The sequence below is a fragment of the Dermacentor silvarum genome, chromosome 1 (assembly GCF_013339745.2).
Source record: "Dermacentor silvarum isolate Dsil-2018 chromosome 1, BIME_Dsil_1.4, whole genome shotgun sequence".
In the NCBI taxonomy this organism is placed as follows: domain Eukaryota; kingdom Metazoa; phylum Arthropoda; class Arachnida; order Ixodida; family Ixodidae; genus Dermacentor; species Dermacentor silvarum.
In genome coordinates this window covers 237,894,187-237,914,513 of record NC_051154.1, presented here as the reverse complement: position 1 = coordinate 237,914,513, position 20,327 = coordinate 237,894,187, and the positions used below count along the sequence as shown (strand labels likewise).

The 20,327-nt window shown below is 44.7% G+C and overlaps 1 protein-coding gene across 2 annotated transcripts in view; it reads right to left on the bottom strand.

Annotated features, from left to right (window-relative positions):
• Positions 1 to 538: 538 nt before the first annotated feature.
• The window catches only part of LOC119436961 (uncharacterized), a 55,053-nt gene continuing 35,264 nt past the window's right edge, over positions 539 to 20,327 (bottom strand). For both annotated transcript variants that reach the window (XM_049660137.1, XM_037704009.2), the window contains exons 10-14: positions 18,785 to 18,813; positions 17,055 to 17,113; positions 7,886 to 7,973; positions 5,922 to 6,009; positions 539 to 759 (exon numbers count right to left, since the gene is read on the bottom strand). In XM_049660137.1, coding sequence (XP_049516094.1) covers positions 655 to 759; positions 5,922 to 6,009; positions 7,886 to 7,973; positions 17,055 to 17,113; positions 18,785 to 18,813 — 369 coding nt within the window. In that variant the 3' untranslated portion in view covers positions 539 to 654. The remainder of the gene's footprint in view (positions 760 to 5,921; positions 6,010 to 7,885; positions 7,974 to 17,054; positions 17,114 to 18,784; positions 18,814 to 20,327) is intronic.

Sequence of the window (20,327 nt, the reverse complement as noted above, 5' to 3'; positions counted from 1 at the left end):
GAGACTGAGAACTTTTCAGCACATTGAGGTTCGGACAGAGTTATGAAAGGTCAGAATTAGCATATTTGTCTCAGTATTCCGATATATTAAAACATATACATATCGGCTAAAACTAATTTATGCTGCAGCATAAACCCTACAGGCAGCGTTGATGAATAGTCGGACACCTTTTCCTGCTTTCAATGGGCAACTCAAGCATCGGACCCCGTCTTCAGGAATGCAAGGCCAGGCATTACAGTTTACCTTTGTTATCTCTATGCCGTGGTGATGGCTAAGCTTTGCAATATTTTATTGGAAGTGAATTTTTTCTTTGTTACCAACAGTTCCATCCTGTGTCCTGTCTTGCAACAATCGAGTGCCTCAGTGAGTGCCGCTAGTGGGAAATGTTCATTGTACCAAGGCTTGCACTTGTGTGACCTCATTACCCGGTGTGGACTACTAAGAGGTGACATGTTGAGTGAAACCTGTATCTGTGCTGATGGCTTTGTTGGGCTTGTGCACAACACATCATGGTATTTCTGCAAATAAACAACACAAGGAAAAGCAAGTTTTTGTATTGTCTTTTTCTTTGAGCCGGCTATGCACACTTCCGTAGGCAGGAGTTCTTACACAGATGACATACAAAAATACTTTTCTCATAAGAAGAAACAGTTGTCATTTCTGTTTGCTGCTGTGGTTTGTGAAAGCAGCTGAAAGCTTTTCAATGAAGTCTTCCACATTGACTTGAAACCTCGTGATACTGGCTGTTGTCTTTATACCCTGAAAAGGATAAGAGCCAAAGCATTGAGTGCCAGTATGCACCAGAGCAGCATCATTTAAAAAAAAAAGTGAACAGCAACTGTGATGCAGCATAATCCTGATGCATCTATCAAACGATTACATGCATTCCAATTCTAACAAGTTAGCTTAAATAATACTTGTGTAATACTTGCTTGGAATGTAAAGGCATGCCAAGCTATTGCAGGCTGCCCGTTGCACATTACATGCTCTTTAATAACAGCGACATTCAAGGAGCAAGAATAAGGGGTTTTGAACCGTATCAAGTGACGGAAAGTAGCTGGAGAGATGGCAACACGATAGCTTAATTAATAAAGCATCACACACATAATGTAGCTTCGGTCACCACCTGTGGCAAGTTATCTTTTCGTTCACTTTGAATTCCCCCCCCTTTGACTGATTATTCCTTCATTTCAGTTAAACATAACAATTAACTTCCCCTATGTTTTCTGTGGCTTCATATTCTGTCACTTGATATGGTTGCGACATTCAAATAACTTGCAGGCACTTTCCTGTAGGAAGTGAAAGTAGCAAGATTAAAAACAAGCCTTTTTTTTTAAAGAAATAGTCAACCTTGCTGGAGTTTTTAATAAAATGACTGCATCATCATGACATGAATTTTAACAGCGACAGTCACTAGTTAATAGGCAGCGTTGATGGGAGCATGCAGTACAGTCGACTTCCATTAACTAGACCCTGACGGGACCGACTAAATTGATCGAATTATCCGGTGGGTTGAATAAACAAGATGCAGAAAAATACGCCAGAACACTGGTGATTCATTAGACAGTATTTTCCCTGATTATGACACGCCCCCGAATCAAATGCGCGCCCACTTTCTATGTGTCCAAAGTAGTAAACTAAAGTATACAATACATTAAAGCTCCTAAACAAAGTAGAAATCAAACGGGCACATGATTTCTTAGCAAGAAAAATGGGTGAGGTGTGTTGCAAAATGGCGGCAGACTTCCTAAAGTCAGCTTCGCCGCAATAAATCAGTGTTATGCTGTAAAGCATGCAAACGCTGTGAAGGTGGTTTTGGTATGGTGTCCGATTGCATTGCGCAGGCAATTTCCGGCCCAATGTTATCAGAAAAAAAAAGAAGGCACGTGTTAGAATAATGTAAATACCATAATCAGACTCCGTGAACTACAGTTATTGCTTGAAAATCTTCCTAGGGCAGGATGGAAATAGGAGTTTTCGACGGGAGGTGAGGTGTTCAACGCATTCACTGTCCCCTAAGCTCCGCCGAGACAGACGCTGCCACTGAAGGAGTCGTACTGCGTCACCACAGACGATATGTGCTTGCGTAATGACTAATCAAGTTAGAATTATCTGGCCAAAACCAATTTTAGGATCGCAATAAGAAAAGTTTGGGCCCAAGGAAATGCATGGGGACCGGCAGGGACTTACGGCCGAGTTCGAATGAACCGAAAAATCGAATCAACCTTAGTCAAATTGAATGAAGCCATATTAAGTATAATGTATTGAATTTTAATTTGTAGGATTCTTGCAACACACCAGGGCACTGCCAGGTTTCGAAAATATATTACAATTGTGTGCACTCGGTGCAGCGCATGTTCATTAGAATTATGTAAAAAAAATCTGTTCAGGGCTCCTTTAAAAAAAATATTAACATTTTTTTTTCTAACCCACTTGGCATTTTATTCTAGCCAGCAGAGCCCCTCAATTTATCAGCAGCAGTGCTGCTCAGCTTATCACAACGCAAGACGATAAGCTACTACTGTACAAGACCATAAACTCGGGCAACACTTGCAGATTTCAGTTTAGGTGTTTTTTTTTTGTTTGTTTTTTTAGTTGCTTCCAGGAGTCATTCCCAAGTTTGGCTAGCGATGTGACAAAGCTACCACAAGGCTCTTAGCGCAGCAGCTCTTTTTCACGGATGTTCCAAGGAGAGAATTTCCCTCTTACAGGTAGAAATATTAAGCCGAAATTTTAGAGGGCCTTTGCACGATTGCGTGAAAGGGGGCCTTTGCACGATTGGAGGGAATTTTCAGAAATTGTAGCGACAAAGAGAGATATCACCTCTGGCGAGCACAATTGCAAATTGTTGTCTGTTTCTGCTCTTTATGGCCTTAAATGGAAGATAAAGAAACCCTGTCGGCACTGTGTCGGCAAAGTAATGAGTATATAACTGTACATTCATCCATGGGACCACGTAAAAAAACTCATAGTAAATGTAAGCTTTACTAAGGTGTTATTGTGCAACAAAACGACATGGACGGCAGAGAAGAATACACACACCAAGCGCAAGGTGTGTGTATTCTTCTCTGCCATCCATGTCCTTTTGTTGCGCAATAACACCTTAGTAATGGACTACCAACTTGCCCGCAATGCTGCCCTCATTAAATGTAAGCTGCTGTTGCAACTTGCCACTCATCGTAAACAAGACAAATAAAGTCGACGATTGATAATTCGGACTTCGCGGGGAACAAAAATAAGTCCGAACTATCGAATGTCCTAAAAAAAATGAATGTGCCCAAAAAAGATCATTTTATTTGCGTTTTAATGCCCCTGTGCAAGACAGAAGTGGTCGATTCGTTGCTGCACACACTTCTGCTTACATGCAACCAAGTATGCCTATATTTCTGCCGGTTTTCTATTGTCGCTGTATGCTGATGCAAGGACTGCAAAGACTCGAGTCAGATCCGCACGGCACATCATCATCCGAGTTAGAGTCTCTGTTTGACGGTGGGAGAACTTGCTCAATTATTTCGTCATCGTTCAATTCGGCACACAACACCGTGCTGTTGACGTCTGCAAAGTCTTCAAGAATCGGCACATCGTAGCCTAGCAGGTCGTCAATGATGTCCGCATTTGAGCTCGTTGTAGAAGGCGGCAGTTCAGGCTCTTCAGTTACGGAGTGGGGGTCATTCGGACTGCGATTCAAGACTCATTCGGAGTCAGACTGCGAGGGGACCATTAGTGCCATTTGACGTGGCCTGTTGATAACTTCACGAGAAAGACTTCTTGGAGCCAGCAGAGCACTGTCTGGAACGCCAACTAAACAAACAGAATGGCGAGAGCGAGCGGGCCATGCGCTGGGAAACCGGAATAGGAAATGATGATCGCGATGTTGATGCGACCTCACAATTCAGGCAAAGCCTAATTTCATCTGAGGCGTAGTGCTGTGACCGAGACAAAGCCTCAAAAATTAGCGTTTTAGGTGTAATCTCTGAGGCCATACTTGATGTCTCGTATCTATGAGGCCATACTTCATGTTTCATCGAGGTTGCCAGAGGAGATAATGGCGGCTGAATCTGCGTATGCTACAGTCACGGATGGAGCTCGGATAATCGAATGTAGAGCTGGCACCTGTCCAAAATATCGGTCGTCTTTACACATTAAGTCTACGTTGGTGGTTCCGCGAAGCTGTCCGAATTACCGAGCATGTCCGATTTATCGGTCGGCGACTGTAGCACAAACAGCAGCTGCAGTGTGCTCTGCTGGCACACAGTGACACCAGTCCACTGATGATGAATTCTTACTACCAATGGTTTGTGTGGGTAACACAATAGTGACTTAATGATAACGTTAGATTAACCAGGCAAGTACTGATGCTAACTGCATTATTTCAAAAGATGGGCAACCGAATGCAACCGTGGTGCTAGAAGTGCTCGTTAACAAAACGCAAGTACAACAAAATATCCAAGGCACCAGAAGCTTTTGTCCAGAAGCTCTGCACAGTGTGGTGCTGACTGTGGAGACATAGATGAAGTAATGCCAAAAAAAAATTGTGCGGAGGTCTTTTCAAAAAGTGCCTGCAGCAAAAATGAGAAATTGGAAATGTGAGAATAATTTTGCCCACATGAGGTTCTTTTATGAGCACCAAAATCTAAGTATACAAATTCTTTTGCCTTCCACCCCAACAGACACCATGGCCAGGAATTAAATCCCCAACCTCACATTCAGCAGCAGTGTTGCCAATTTAGCAGTTTTCCCACTAGAATGCTTCCAAATTGATGAACACCAAGTACTGCTTTCAAGATCTCAACCACCACTACTTCCACTTTGGAAGACAGTGCAGGACTGGTGATCACAACTTACATAACCGGACATTGTTTCATCCCATCCTCACCTACACAGACACACTTCCATTTCACCGCAGTCACCACTTCTAAGATATTTTCCTCATCAGTGGCAGTGTCAAGGAGTAGTGAAAAACAAGGCACCTCTGTTTTGAAACAAAGTGAAAAAATTAATTTTAGCACTTGAATTGCTATGATGATATTGCAGGCATGTACAGAGTCTTCCAGTGAAATGGTGCAAGGCGGTGAAGAGCCAAAAAATTTCCAGTGGCACTCCTATGCTACTGCATGATCTTGCTGACATACTTTCCAATTAAATGCTCGCACCTCCTACTACCAAGCACGAAAGATTGCTCAAAACTATGCAAATAATAAATTTTCTTCTTATTCTTGATGAAATATTTTATCTTTTCAATATGGCCACTCCATTCATACTCCTAGTACACTCAAAAACTACTAATACTACTACAACTGCCGTGCTGGCAATCTCACATCCGATATAAGAACACCAAAGCTGTCCTTTTTCTGTTCTTTTGATGCAGAAGTGTCAAATGGCTCATTCAGCAAAATAGTTAACGTCCAGCATCTGTAGCAAGCAAAATTTCCATTGGCTGCGACGCCACGTCACGAGCGCGGCTCGACGGAGTTCGCATCGGCTACGACGCCATGGCATGAGCATGCCTCGATTGATCAGAACACCAGAGCGCCAGGTGTTCCGTAAGGGGAGAGGGCATTCCCAGGATGCCACGACACCCTCGCTCTCGGAAGCCTGTGTTATCCGTGCATTTCTTGTCCGCGCAAGCTTTCGCTGGCATTCTAACGGCACCTAGGTAAGGCCAAATAAAAATGCGCCAAGCATCTCAACTCACTGGCTTGCCCGCGAGAAGTTCATAAATTGAAGGACTGCTCAACGGCATTGAATTGGACATTAATGCTTTTGCATTCACTACTGATAAGAAGTGCTTAGGTGTCCTCGGATTTTTTATTTTTTTTTGCGTTTGTCTCTTGCATAGTACATTACAACAACAGTGGCACTTCTCCATAAAGACTGCACTTTTTAAAAGAAACGTGCTTTCATCAGCCAGATGCTCTTACCGATTCTTCCAGAATTTCTGCGGGCAAGCAATCAATGGCATCTTCCAAGCGTTGCTTGGTGTCTGCCTTCATCATTTCCAGGGTTTGTCTGCAGCAGGAAAGAGGAACGTGTTTTGCACTGGCTTAAAAGCTAGGCACTCAGCAAGGCAGTAAGTAGACTTGGTTTTTCAGCAAATGCTTTGACTACTTCCCAAAGATAGGTTGTTTCTTTAGCAACACATTATCTACCTAACTGTCACAGCCGATGTCAAGTATTTTGTGGTAATTAAAAATAAGATAATTAGTTAACTTTCTGATCAATACTCAGCACATACACCCACCGTGACCAAGGAGTTGGAAGCCAATGAATTCTCAAGGACTCTTTATTCAGAAGGAATCCTAAGAATGGCACCATTTTCACAATATGCATCCTAAAGGAACACTAAAGGCAAAATATTAAGTCAAGCTAAAGCAATAGATTAGTGCTCGAGAACGTCTAAGGAGGGAACAGAGCATTAGTAATCGAGAAATTGAAGTAAATGCAAGACATGATTAGAGACTCCCCTGGGACATTCAAGTACTAGCCTGATGAAAAACGCACTCCTCATTATAATTCTGTCACTATCACTCAACCACTCGTAATAAACAGATCATTGTATTGAAATATAAGACGAAATAAAATGCTACTTGTCCAGTTCTACTTGATATTTAGAAGAAAAAAAAAAAAACTCATGAAGTCGGTCACAGCGCACTTTTGTAGCAAACATGCTGTACCAGACACCAAATTGTTTTGACTCGCCTTTAACCACAACCTACACACCTATACATTGTTTGCTTCTTGTCTACAGAGATTTTTGGCATGTAAATTAACTGTCTTCCATGAGAAATGATTACTTTCATTTGTTATTTAATGGTCAGTTTTATATTTTAGGAAATGCAAACGCAACCGTGACTGTATGTTGATGGCCCTGCAAGCGCATCGATTTGCATTTGGAATCGCAAACCTACAGCGCTAAACCTAAACCTCGCACTCAATCTCCCACGCGCAAGCAAGGAAGCAGGAAGCCAGCGCTGGAGGGAGCGGGGGGGGGGGGGGGAGAGGGGGGGGGGGCGCACTTCTACTCTACCAACAACCGCGCTCGTTGCTCGCCCGCACTGTCTCTTCTCTCCACACGGCTCTGACCTTTATGCGCTGTGCATTCGCCGTTCAGTTTCCGTTGAAGCGATAGACCGCACGTACTTTCGCCCGCTGCAGCGTATGTGCTTGCTGCCAGCGTTTTGACAGTCGTTGTCTGCAGTCATTCAGTGTGATCTATTCATGTTTGTTTGTGCGCGCTCACACTACGCTTGTTCATTCAGTTAGTAATAGTCGGGCCACATTTTCCAATGCATGCTACACATGCAATGCTGCCCGGATCGGCAGTGCAGCGCTACAGGTGTGTCCCTTCGCACGCGCTGCCCACGGGAAGCGCTTCTCATCAACACCACCGTTTCACGCGTGCCTTCTCGTGGTCAAGAGTCTCTCTTCATGTCGGTCTACTTACGCCGCAGCACACCTGCTTACTTAATCAGCTCATGTTTACTACAATTCATATTGCTACCAAAGCCACTCACCTTACTTCGTATGACATTGCTGTGTTGCTATCGCATTCATTGCTTCGCCCTTAGGGCGAAACTGTGACATTTTTTATCTGACAAGGATGATCCCAATGTTTGCTATTATAAAAAAATTAGCAGGCACCTTTGCATTTAAGTTATTCAGTCCTTCAAAAGCTGCAAGGACACACAGAGGTAGAACACTTCCTCAAGACAGTGTGCAGACATTATCCTTGGGAAAGCTACTCCAGCAGCAGTGTTCTCTTTGTGTGTCTGTATCGTATAAAATATATAACATTTACCAGTTAAAGAAATACGGGGTCAAAATGTTCAGGTCATGAGATTTGAGGACAGATGTGAGCCTCACTTAGAGAAAAACAAGAACTTGCCTCTGCGCTTGCAGATGCTGCACAGTCCTCTTCAGGGCATCCAGGTGCATGTTTGCCCATGTTATACTGTCACGCTGATCCTCACAGGCTTCATGTAAAAAGAACATAGCTTACATCACTAAATGAATACTTGACAGCACATAAACGAAAATGACCAAAGAAAAGAGGCGACATAGACAAGTACAAGTTCTGACTCTCAAGTTAAGCTTTTTTTTTTTGCTATCACATGCACGTATGCAGCATGTAAAGATGGCAACATAACAAGGACTGTGGACAGGATGACATGGCTGATGGCACTGCAAACTGAAAAGCCCAAAGAAAGTGTTGCTTGGGAGAGAGAGAAAGAGAAATAACTTTATTCAGGTAAACTTCAGTAAAATAGTTAAGGGGGCCAGAGGGTGGGTCCTTAGTCTAGGACTACAGTGGCCACCGCCACGCGCCCTGCCTGGTCTAGGAGGCTCAACTGAGTCTCCAGGTCAGTCTGGGCGAGGATGGCGGCCCAAGGCTCCCTAAAAGAATTTTGTGCTAATTGGGGCAAACTTGAATTTTGGGGCAGTGATTGGCCCTCCCATGTCACATGGGGCAAGGATGGCCTCCCCCCACACCAGGGGCATTGATTGGCATATCTGGTTGGCCAAATGGCATGCCATCGCCCCAGATGTGGGTAGGTGTTCGTCTGGATTTTTTTTGCATAGCCAAATCTCCCCCACTGTTAATTGTGGGTATGGCGTGGCGAATTCTTGGCTTGAATAACGTTCATATTCTAAGACATCCTATGCTAGTATTTGCTTGTTGTTTCCGATAGGGGAGTCATATTCCTTGCTCGGATTGAAGTCTCACGAGCAAGAGTGTCTGCCCCTGTGTTACCAGTGACACCAACATGCCCCGGACACCATGCTATGTGATGTTCTTGTCTTAGTCCGTCACCCAAGATGTTAAGGGCGATCCTGGGGATTCTTCTGTGGAGGAAGAGTTGGCAGGCCGCCTGGGAGTCCGTGAGGACGTAGGCGGGCCTGTCTTCTCCCTCCCATGTCTTTATCGCCAGGGCCACTGCAGCCGCCTCCACTGTGCTGGTGCAGGCTGTGCGGACCGAAGCTGTTGTTATGGTTCTTGGGTTTCCGGAGGGTCCCAAAGCAGCCACGATAATGTGTCCCTTAATGTCCTGTGCTGCGTCTGTGTATATTGTGTCAGGGTTACTGCCGAATCGTTTTTCTACTTTGATATTTTGAGTACATTTTTTGGGGGATGGGGGAGATATTTAGTTTTTCTCGCACCTCCCTCGGTATGTCTACTAGTTCGCTGCTGCAGTAGTGTGAGTTGATCGGGTATCCCAGCTCTTCTAGGACCCTCCTGCCCGCCTGTGACATATTTAGGCGTTCTTGTTGTGTGACCATTATCATTGCCTTGTGTTCTTTAAAGGTGTTGTACACCCCAAGAGCCTCGAGTCTCTCCGTGGATGGACCCAGTGGTAGACCCAGGGCAGCCTTGTACGCCGTGCGTACTAGGATGTCTGCCTGCTCTGCCTCTTTACGGTTAAGCTCGTGATACAGGGAGGCTGTAGGTAATTCTTTTAATTGCAAAAGCTTGAACTAGTCTTAATGCGTCTGATTCGCTTAGGCCTCTCCCGTTCTGCATAGTTCTTCCTATCAATCTCTTGATTTGGTTTACTGAAGTCTTTAGAGCTTTTAGGGTATGGTCTGCTCTGGTGTTGTGTTGTATCGACAGCCCTAAAATCTTCACTTTTTTGGATTCTTTAAGTTTCGAAGCTCCAAGCTTCAATTCAGCTTTTTGAGATTTGTTGTAATATTTTCCGTGTACCGTAATCCATTCGGATTTTTCAGGTGCACATTTCATTCCGTTCTCAGTGACGAAATCGTGCACTATGTTTATTGCTGCTTGAAGAATTTGTTCTTTTGCTCTTATTGAGCCTTTTGTCGCCCAAAGATAATGTCATCTGCATAAAGTGCAAAATGCCGATTTGGACACTTTTCCAGCCTATGGGCTAGGTTATTCATTCCCAAGTTTTATTATTTATTTATGGGGTTTCACGTGCCAAAACGACGATCTGATTATGAGGCACGCCATAGTACCTCATAAGTAGAAGTAAGGAGAAGTATATTCTCCGGAAATTTGGACCACCTGGGGTTCTTTACGTGCACCTAAATCTAGGTACATGGGTGTTTTCGCATTTCGCCCCCATCATATTCATTCCCAAGTTGAACAGTAGGGGTGAGAGGATGGCACCTTGTGGTGTGCCCCTATTTGGCATATTGAAAGAGTCGGATCTGGTTTCTCCTATGCCGCAGTTCTATTCCCCAAGAAGGATTTGATATAATTATCAGTCTTTTCACCACACCTGGTTTTCTCAAGTTCTTTCAATATCAGTTCATGCGCGATGGTATAGAATGCGCTTTTGAGGTCTAGGGCCGCTAGTAAATGTTCACTTCCTGTTGAAATGTGGTTCAGTACCTCTTCCTTCAGTCTTAGGAAGACATCTTGTGTCGATAAGTGCGGCCTGAAGCCATACATATAGTTTAACAACAGGTTTTTGTCTTCTATATAGTTTGTAGGTCTTGTGTGGATGACTCACTCAAAAAGATTTCCCAGGCAAGATGTGAGTAAGATCGGCCTGAGGTTTTGTATGTTACGAGCCTTGCAGGGTTAAGGTATCAAAATGATCTCTGCCTCTTTCCACTGTTTCTGGAATTTTCCTGGTTGGCCATACCTCTCTGTTGAAGTATTCAGTTAGTTTCTTAATTTTTTCATAATTTAAGTTCCGTAACATTGCCTTAGTTAATCTATTCTTCCCAGGCGCTGTATTTTTCTTAGCTACCTTGGTTGTTGCGAAAAGCTCTGCTTCTGTTATGGGGGCGTCTAAAATTTCATTCGGGGGCCCCGTAAGGTAGCTCTGGAAACAGTGGCAATAATATTTATGTTATCTTAGCAACCATGCATCATGTGGCGCTATTGTGTTGCCATTGGCACGTTTGTAGTTGTGCAGCGAACGAAACCGACATGGTGTTGGATCTACATGCAATGCTGGGAACACACGGCACATGTTCGCTTTGATGCCACATGCCTTGTGATGCTGGCAACTCAGCAGAATGTAAGTGCTATCTCAGCACAGTATATCAATGCAGCAGAAGCGTGGTGAAACGAGCCGCTGGGCCAGTGGCAGGAAAAGGCATGGACAGAGAGTGTAGAATGAGAGCAACTAAGGCAGCTGAGCCTCCACATCTGGTCTTTAAAAAGTAATGTCAGCACATCACCTATTCTTTGCTTCCTTCTTTCACGATTGAAGTTTTGTTGCCTTGGTTGGTTACGTGTTATTTTGCACATTTTATGTTATCAGTGCTGTACACATACATGATAGATGACTGTGAACCGAAAATCGGCTAAACATCAGTGCTAATGTGTGTCTAGCTCTGAAGTTATTTTGCTCTCTTTGTTCCCACACTGTTAAGTGGTGTTGAATCATGTAGTGCCATCTCACACTTTCACAAACCCACACACTTTCACTGCCCTAGTCAACTAAGCATAGTACGTACACCACCACGTATGTAGATTGATGATCTGTCTTAAGCTAGAAGACCACGCAGTACAATCCAAAGTTTCCGGGATAGTTTCCGGGACAATTATAACCTCAATATAAAGCTCAGGTACAGTGCTTACATAAAGCTTACGTGCAAACTATGTCTGAGTGCACAGATGTCAGCCTGATGCATCCCACCAGCCTTTCTTTCTTTTTTTTTCTCCCTACAGGGTAGAAGTGTTTCAGTGGTATAGACTTTATTACTAGCTAGGTGTTCCCTTTGAGCAGGGGCGTAGCCGGAAATTTTTTTTCGGGGGGGGGGGGGGGGGAGGCTTCTGCTTTCCTCTAGGTCACGTGATCGATAATAAATAGCGGTAGTGTAAGCATACTCTGTAGATGTATATCAAAGACATGGGATCGCCCCCCCCCCCCCCCCTCTCGCGTGTGCGTGTGCTTGTGAAGAAATTAAGTAAAAAGTAAAGTAAGCTCAGTAAATACAGTAAGTACGACAGGTACAGTGGGCGTTTGGAGCAACGGTCTCTCATCGCGCCACTGAATGGACCAGTCTTCGAAAACGCATCATTGAGACGACCCGTGCGATCGGAGAAGACATCATTAATTGTTAATTTCCGTTAAGCGTAGATGGCGTCGTCCTCGTCGGGGCGAAGTGCGTTTCACAAGTCAAGGACGGCTATGCACGTGAAAATGCACGTGTGACCAGGCTATACCTACTCCCATAGCAATAGCTTGTTCGCTGCGTCTTTGCGCTAGAAAACTTAAATACGCGCTAAAACGATTAAGGCGTTTTTTTTTTCGAAGCTTTCGTCGCCCTGCTCCCTCATACGAGAGGGTTGCATTTCCTGCGGCAAGTGCATGGGCCGCTGTGTCTTCCGCTGTGTGCGAGCGTGCAGCCGTCATTTGCCTTTACGTCAACAGATTCAGAATTGTACAGAATATTTCACCGCACAGCACAGATATGGCATGTGTACACATTTTAAGTAGTACGTGCAACTCATTTGTGCTTCACTTACGCCGGTGCAAACAGGAAGCGGCCTTGTACCTCACAGAATCTCGACTGATTTGTGTACTAGTGATGCAGGAATGAACTCCGGTATTGTTCAGTGCATAGTGCACATAATCAATTTCTCAGGACGCATGAACTCCGGCGAGAACTGTCAGTGCCTGCAACAAGAGTTTACTTACGCTGTACTGCGCACAGCAGTAATTCATGCTTGTCGGCTGTCTGTTTCGTGCATTCTATTGCGAGTCGGTGGAATTTCACTGCTGTCATCAAGCCCTTCGTGTGTACATTGCTGGTTTGGGATTCCACAACAAAACAGCAACTACCAGCCTTCCGTAATTGCTGGTTTGGAATTCAACAACACAACAGTAATTACCAGCCTTCCGTAGGGGCGCAATCGCAAACAAGAGACGTTTCTCATGCAGACTAAGCCTACGTTCACACTTGGAAAGCGGCAATCTGGCGGAAATGCCAAAGCGGGCGGAAAGGCCGAAGCGGACGGAAAATTTTTTCCGCGCCTGTCCAAGTTGTTCACATTTGTTTTGCTACCGCCGTGGCCGCCGCTGCCGTTTTCGTCCAGATCCATCTAGTCTGCGTACGTTTGTCGGCGTGGTGGCGCTCATTATCGCATTATTTCGAGCGGTATGTTCATTCTTTGACCCATGTACCGTCATCAAAAGTGATCATTTTACGCAACTTCACGTGTCACCTGCGACCTTCGGTAAATTCCTCGTTGGCGTTCCGTAATTCTCCGCACACGGGCGCGGTAGCGCTGAGTCACAGGTTGGTGCCTAGGCGTGATAATATTTCTTTAATAGCTTTTATTTACAAGTTGTAATAACATTTCATCATTTCGTATTGTCGGCGCCTCCAGGACACCAAAGGGGCAACGGGAACACCACAGCTAAAACCCGGGCTGGCCCTTGTGTTGGGGCTCGCCAAAGCCTGCGCGTCCTACGTGAGACCTACGCTCCCAATCTATCGTCGCGACGAGAAAAGCACCCCGCGACTTCTGCAACATACCGTACACGTGCGAGGAGAATTATGGAGCGCCAGCGAGGAATCTGCCTAACTATTGCCTGCCATGGAAGTGGAAGAAGAAATGGCTTTTATACTTCTACCTACTTGTTTTCTAGAAATGGACAATAAAAAAACGGAAGACACGGACACCTCGGAAACGGCGGTGGTGGGTTCGCCTGGCTTTGCAAAAGCGCGAGAAGTTGGGTCACGCCAAGGCTTCGTTGCCGCACCTCCGGTCGCGCGACGTTGAATACTATGGCGAGTATTGCTGACAGTACGTTTTAGTGCCACTCTTGTCGTAGAGCAAGGGCTGGTTCTTGATCGCGTCGATCAGCATTACAGCCTACACTTTTGGTGCCATGGTTTTGGTGCCCGGTGCCATTTTACGACCGGTTGTTTACATGCTAGTGTAGCTTCCAGTGAAGCAGAACGACTTTCCGCCGCGTTTCCGCTTCACCGTGGTGAAAAAATCGGCCCGAGACCGATTTGGCTCGCAGCCTGTTTTTCTGCCTGTTTTGCCGCCTAGGCGGGCGGATTTTTGCAAGATTTTTCCGCTTCCACAGCTTCGAGACCAAGTGTGAACGTAGCCTAAAATCCTGCACGAGCGCGGCCTAACTGGCACCTGAAGGGAAGCGGCGGAAATGTATACCGGAGATTTCGACCACCTGGGGTCTTTAACGTGCAACCTAAATCTAAGTAAATGGGGGTCGAGCGTTTTCGCCATCATCTAAAATGCGGCTGCCGCATTTGTTGCTTCATTTGTTGCGCATTTGTTGCTTCAGAATGCGGCCGCCACATTCTCGCCCAAAACTTCACAGAGTGTGAAAGCCTTGACAAACACCGTGACAGTTTTTTCCATATGCAGACATGATTCGCTGTAAATTACCAACCCAAACGGAAGCGCCCAAGAATTAAATTGTGATAGTAGCATTAGTTTCATGAATTATGTCAGCGCGAAGCGACGAAAACAAAGGGTGGGTAAGTAGGGGGGAGGGGGGTGTTGCGGAAAAAATTTAGGGGGGGGGGGTTTGAACCCCCCCAACCCCCCCCTGGCTACGCCACTGCTTTTGAGTGGACGTACTGTACTTTGCTGCACGGCTGAGGATGGCTATTTAAAAAGTGACAGTGGTCGAGATTATTTGGTAAGCGAACATGCCTTGAGAGTACTCCGTTTCTTCATTTCTACAGTTGTGGCATGAGCCCTGTATTTATTAGTTGAAATATTACTTAGTAAATGAGCAAACTTATTTATTACCATCATGCACTTGCTAACATCTACTGCCACAAGTCACCCACTTAAAAGAAGAAAAACATTGCTTCTACCTCTACAAAACAGTGTTCGGGAAATAATTTTCAACAGCATTTGTAAAGGCATCTGGTATAAAGACACCTTGAAGCTGACTGTCAGAGAGAATTCCCTTTGGCAGGGTAACAGCACAAATGAAGTTAAAATTCTTAAGAAAAAGAAAATGTTTTGTCTGCCCCCAGAGAACACCTGTCACGGCATGTATCGCCACAAGGTAGGTCATAGTCTCTCTTTTCTTTTTATTGCGAGAGCAATTATATGGACACTCCAAGCGGATTTCTGCCGTCAGCGTTGCCGTCACCGTGAGGTTTCGTACAGAGTCCACGGTGATGAAATCATCGCCGTGCGCCGTATGCTGTATGTGTGAGTGAAAGTGCATAAGGGATGCGCACTTTCACGGGGAGTGAACGCACGGCGGAGAGCAAATGCGACTTCGTCCGTCGCGCGAAAGGCCGTGGGGGGACGGGAGGGAGGGGAGGCAACGTTTAGCTGCGGCACCAAATGTGTATTTATATTGACCCTTTTTGCAGTGATCCCGTGGGCGCTGCCATGTTTGATCATGTGGTGACGCGTCCATTGCTTGCCTCAACTGCCTCCGTTGCCTCCTTGTTTACAATGGAAGTGTATGACGCCGGCGCGGCTTAGAAAACCTCTGTTTTCGGAGATATCATAGACGGTGACTAGGTGGACGACACGAAGCTTTGATCACATCTTCAGAGAACATGCAAAAGCGCTTTTGGAGCTGATTAAGCTATGTCCAAACGGTGCAAGCAGCGTACACGGTGCTTGTTCTAAAAGCGGGGCTAAATATGTATTCCAAGCTATCCAAACATTCCGCTCATGAATTCAGTCAGGATTAGTGTGTTTTGCTCTTTGTTCTTTAATCGGCAAATATTTTGAAGCAGTGGCTTGTCAGTTTCTGACTCGGTGAAGTTCCTCGGTGTGGCCACAATCCGATTATTTTCTGCCTAATCGCTCGTGGGTGTGCTCAGTTCCGATAGATTTGTTCTTGCTGCACACAAGGCTTGAAACGTAGCTGTTTTATACATTGTAATACCTTGTAGCAAATATATATTACAGCTAGTAACTCGCTTACTCTTGTGGACCGTCACGAAACATTCAGCTTCGACCATTCATGCGCCAATGGTGTAGTCCATCATTTATTGTGCATATATTCAAGTGTGCGCCCATTCACTTATTCTTGATACGTCGGTGATAGAGTGGGCATAAGTTTTCCTGCCATTTGGGACAGATGTGTATAGATAACGTGCGAGAAACTTACTATGACAGGAAGTGGCGCTACTCCCTTTGTCATTGTTTAACGAGTGGTACTCACTCTTGCCGACATTCTGGGGATGAAGCCCTTTCTTTGAAGGTTAGCGATACAAGGCTGGCGGATGAGCAAATTTCTGTATCCTCAAGGAAAGCCGTACATCACGAAGTGCCGGTAACACGTTCGGACAGTTGCAGCAGCGGTCCGCGAACTTGGCCACACAGATTCATTCCATTCCTTAACATGCCAGTCACTATTTTTGCAGCCAACTACTGCACACGTCTTCAAACCACATGATTTAATCAAGCATGATTGGAGCACAGTGTGTTAGTGAAAACTCAGTTGCATTTCTGACAGCTGATCGCCCAGAAGCAAGGTAGAAGCGGTAATGGTTTCATATGCGTGCGCAGTCGCTGAGGAGACGTATGGCGCGCCGCCGTGAGCGCCATCTCGTTTCTCTAAAACAAACTGCTCTGCGAAAAGGGTCAATAACAAAAATTCCAAAGCGAGAAGGTGGTAAAGACTTCCGACACTGCTCGACGAGTGTCCCGTTTTGATCTCGTCGAAAACCTCCGAGCCACCCCCAGAGGCACTGGCAACAGTCACCAACGCCGCGCGTGTTCGGTGTGAACACGGACAAAACGCCGACGGCGTCAACAACAGTTCTGCGCGTTGCTGGTGCTGCTGCATGTCCAAGTTTATACAGCTGATAAAATTACTATCCTTACTCTGTATAGCTCTCTACTAAACGCAATTGATGCTTCACCTTTCGGGTAAAACTGCGACATTTTTCTTTTAGCACTTTAACTTGGTCAGTGCCACCTCATTTACTACAAAAGCATCAGGTAGTCTTGTGGCATGTCATGACAAGGCTTCGACACAACAGAGAACTATGACTTTACAAGGCACAGCCACTTCTTCGACTTTATGAAAAATTTTTTTGCAAGCCACTAGTGCGTCACTTCCACAAAATCTGTGTTCTCTGAAGAGAACATTTAAAGTACAAGATAGTCTTACTTCTTTTGTTGTATCCTTTCATAAACTTGTCGCTGATGGCACTGCACTTATTAAGTCCTCTGCAGAGAAAGAAGGATGCGATTGCAGCACAAACCATTACACAGTGATAGCTGATACTTCAATATAGTACAATGCAGTTTATTTATTGGCATTAGTGCCTTATTGTCTACCAACAGAACAAAACCTGTATCATGGCGCCAAATACATTTGTTAAGGTGCAAGTGAGTGGCAGTGAATGCAAAACACACAAAGATGCAAAAGCATATGCTGAAGAACAAAAGATTGCCGCTTGTGGCCACAACATGAGAGCAAGAGGCACAGAAAGGTGTATCATCATTGTGATGATTACAGCACATAATACATCATTAGTGAAACTGACCAAAACAGTTATGTGGAAATCTGCATGGTCTGGAGTAAGATTCCTAAAAGGGAAGGTTGTGGTTGCAAAAGGGGAAAGAAAAAACAACTCTTGGGGGTCTCTCAGAAAGGACGATTTGCTGCAAGCTGAACATAAATTGTCTTTATCAGAGGACTGAACCTGGTTCACAGCCTTTCCAGGGAAGCTGCTCCTATCAGCTGAGCTAACCAGGGAGCTAGAAAAATGACGGAGCAAGGTCGAATTCAAAAACAACTCAAAGGGCTGGAACTTGCTTTTCCTGAATTTTCCAATACCTTGCGAATTTCTGCAGAACTCATTTGTGTTAATCAACGATCCAGCCCTACAGGTTGTTACCACTAGCCTCCCTCCTTGTTAGTTGTTTGCAACTGCTGTAAAATTGCAGCAGCACGTGGGTCAATCCCTAGACCAGAAAATTAGCGGCAATTTTTTTCAACATCGGGCGTATAAAGTGTACTTTTGCCATGTCGACACGAGCTGACAACAGACTTGCAAGGGTCAGCCGACAATAACGGCCTCAATCTCGCGCGCGCGCGTGCGCGAGTGAGGACGGCGGGGCGGAAGCACGCTGTCTCTTTCGCGCACGAGGCACGGGAGAGGGAGGGGGCGTTCACCTCCAGCGGCTGCATCATACGGCGCGGCCGCCGTATCTTGAAAGCGATCTTGAAAGGACAAAGTGCGCTCAGTGCTGGTAGCTTCGTATGCGCTGTGCTTTCGACATTTAGTTGGCTCGCTGCTGCTGCCGCGCTTCCTGACTGCAGCGTTTTGACAGCAACTTTCCGCGGTCATCGAGTGAGATGTGCTCATGTTTACTTGTGCGCGCGTGACACTGTGCTAGTTAATTTAGTTAGTAAGCGCATGTTTACAACTGTATACGGCCAATAAATCTAATATTCTTACTTCGTATAGCTGTTTACTAATTTGCTATCACAATCGATGCTTCACCTCTAGAGCAGAATAGTTTTTTTTTGTTAACTTTGGATGTTTGTCACTCACTCTTTACAATATTGTTGTTAGACATCGCGACCAAACTTTCAGAAGTGAGGCGTTTCGGATATTACGGCTTTCGGATAAAACGGGACTTTTTTTGTCGGATTATGAGGGTCCGTTGAAATGAGAGTCGACTTCACTAAGGAACCTGCACGACTTCATTCATAGCTTTATGCCTTCATTCTGCTTTCCCATAGATGCCAACTTTCCCATCCACATTAGTGAGGTTTTCAAAGGATGCAAATACAACTACAGTGGGGCAGGCCAAGGGAATGGTCGAACAGAAAAGGAGACATTTAGAAACCCTTGGCAAGTAAGCAAGTAAAATATGAAATTCACTCACCCAACCAGATCAAGTGTAATGATACCATCCTGCAAATGTGATTTGGTGCACTTTACTGAAACTGCAACACCACCACAATCTGCAACGGCACACGAGCTAGAAGCACATTCAACAAATTCACTTTTTCTTCATCAAAACATGGAATTCCATCTCTGGCAACTTGTTACGCTAGCTGGCACGCTCTATGCCAGCACCAATAGAGCCAGCACCAGCAAAGGCATTACAGCTGTGAAGCCCCAATTACCTTACAGGCACCAGCAATTAGAAATTAGAAATTTACAATGCATTCATATAATAAACCAAAAGTTGTCCCTGTGAGGCATTAGTATGTTTAGCTGTTACTAGGCCATGAAAAGTGATGCTTCCTTCCTTTTGCGTCCGTTGCAGGCATGCAACATGCAACATTATATTGGTATATGACAGCGCGGCAGACGAAACACAGAGAAAGGAAAACCACAGGACAAGCGCTGTCCTGTGGTTTTCTTTTTTCTGCATTTCGTCTGACTTGCTGTCATATATGGATGGAACCATACCAACTAGCCCAGCTTTCCACCTTGCTGATGCAAAACTATACCGTGAAATCCCTATACGATTCTGCATAAATGTTTTTCGAGATAAAACACTTCTTTTTCTTTTCCCAATAATACGATTTGGTTGGATAATACGTTGGATGATATGATGTTTGGATGACATGCTTTATTCTCCGGCTCCCGTGAAGATCGTATCGAGATTCCACTGCATCCTTGCATAAGAACAGCTTGCAATGGTTGTGTGGCAGGTTGTTAACTACAATGTTTTTTTTTTGTTTTTTTCTCTGGTGCCTGCATAACAACTAAAAAAATCTGCCAGAATGTATTACCATAGTCCTTTAATATAGTATAAAGGACTCTGGTATTACAATGATGTTGCAGTTGCTTGAAAGCAATGGTATTCAATTCAATGACTACCAGTAATGCCAGTCATTATAACAGCGGTTAAATTCCTCCTTTGTTCTGCAAGCATGTGTACCAAATGAGTTTTGCTCTGATATGTAGGTACACCTCACCTAATTACTTGCATGACCTCATCTGCCTAATACGTATATTGAGCCTTTGGGCTTTATATTCATTTCTTCCAAATTTGACCGAAATCAAGAGCTGTTTTATTTCATCAATCAATCAATCAAGCAATCAATCAATCAATCAATCAAATAATTTATTTTTTCTTTTGAACCAAAAACCTACACCTGTTTCCTTTTTATTTCATTTCTCACTATTTTTGTTTTGACACTTGTTCACCTTTGCACTTAAAGCATTTTTCTGTGTCCCAGCCAGACATGCTGAATCACAGTAATCTAAGTACAGAGCCAAAGCAACTTTTATCAGTGGTGACTGCACGAAATAGTTTCTTTCGCATGTACAGAGATCAATATGTTCCATCACACTCATTCAGAGGAACATGTTGCACATGGCACCTCACAATAACTGCAACCACCACCCTAACTAGCTACTTATAATACTTCTGTGCTGCAACAAAGTTGCAAGAACGATGAAATGAATAAAGA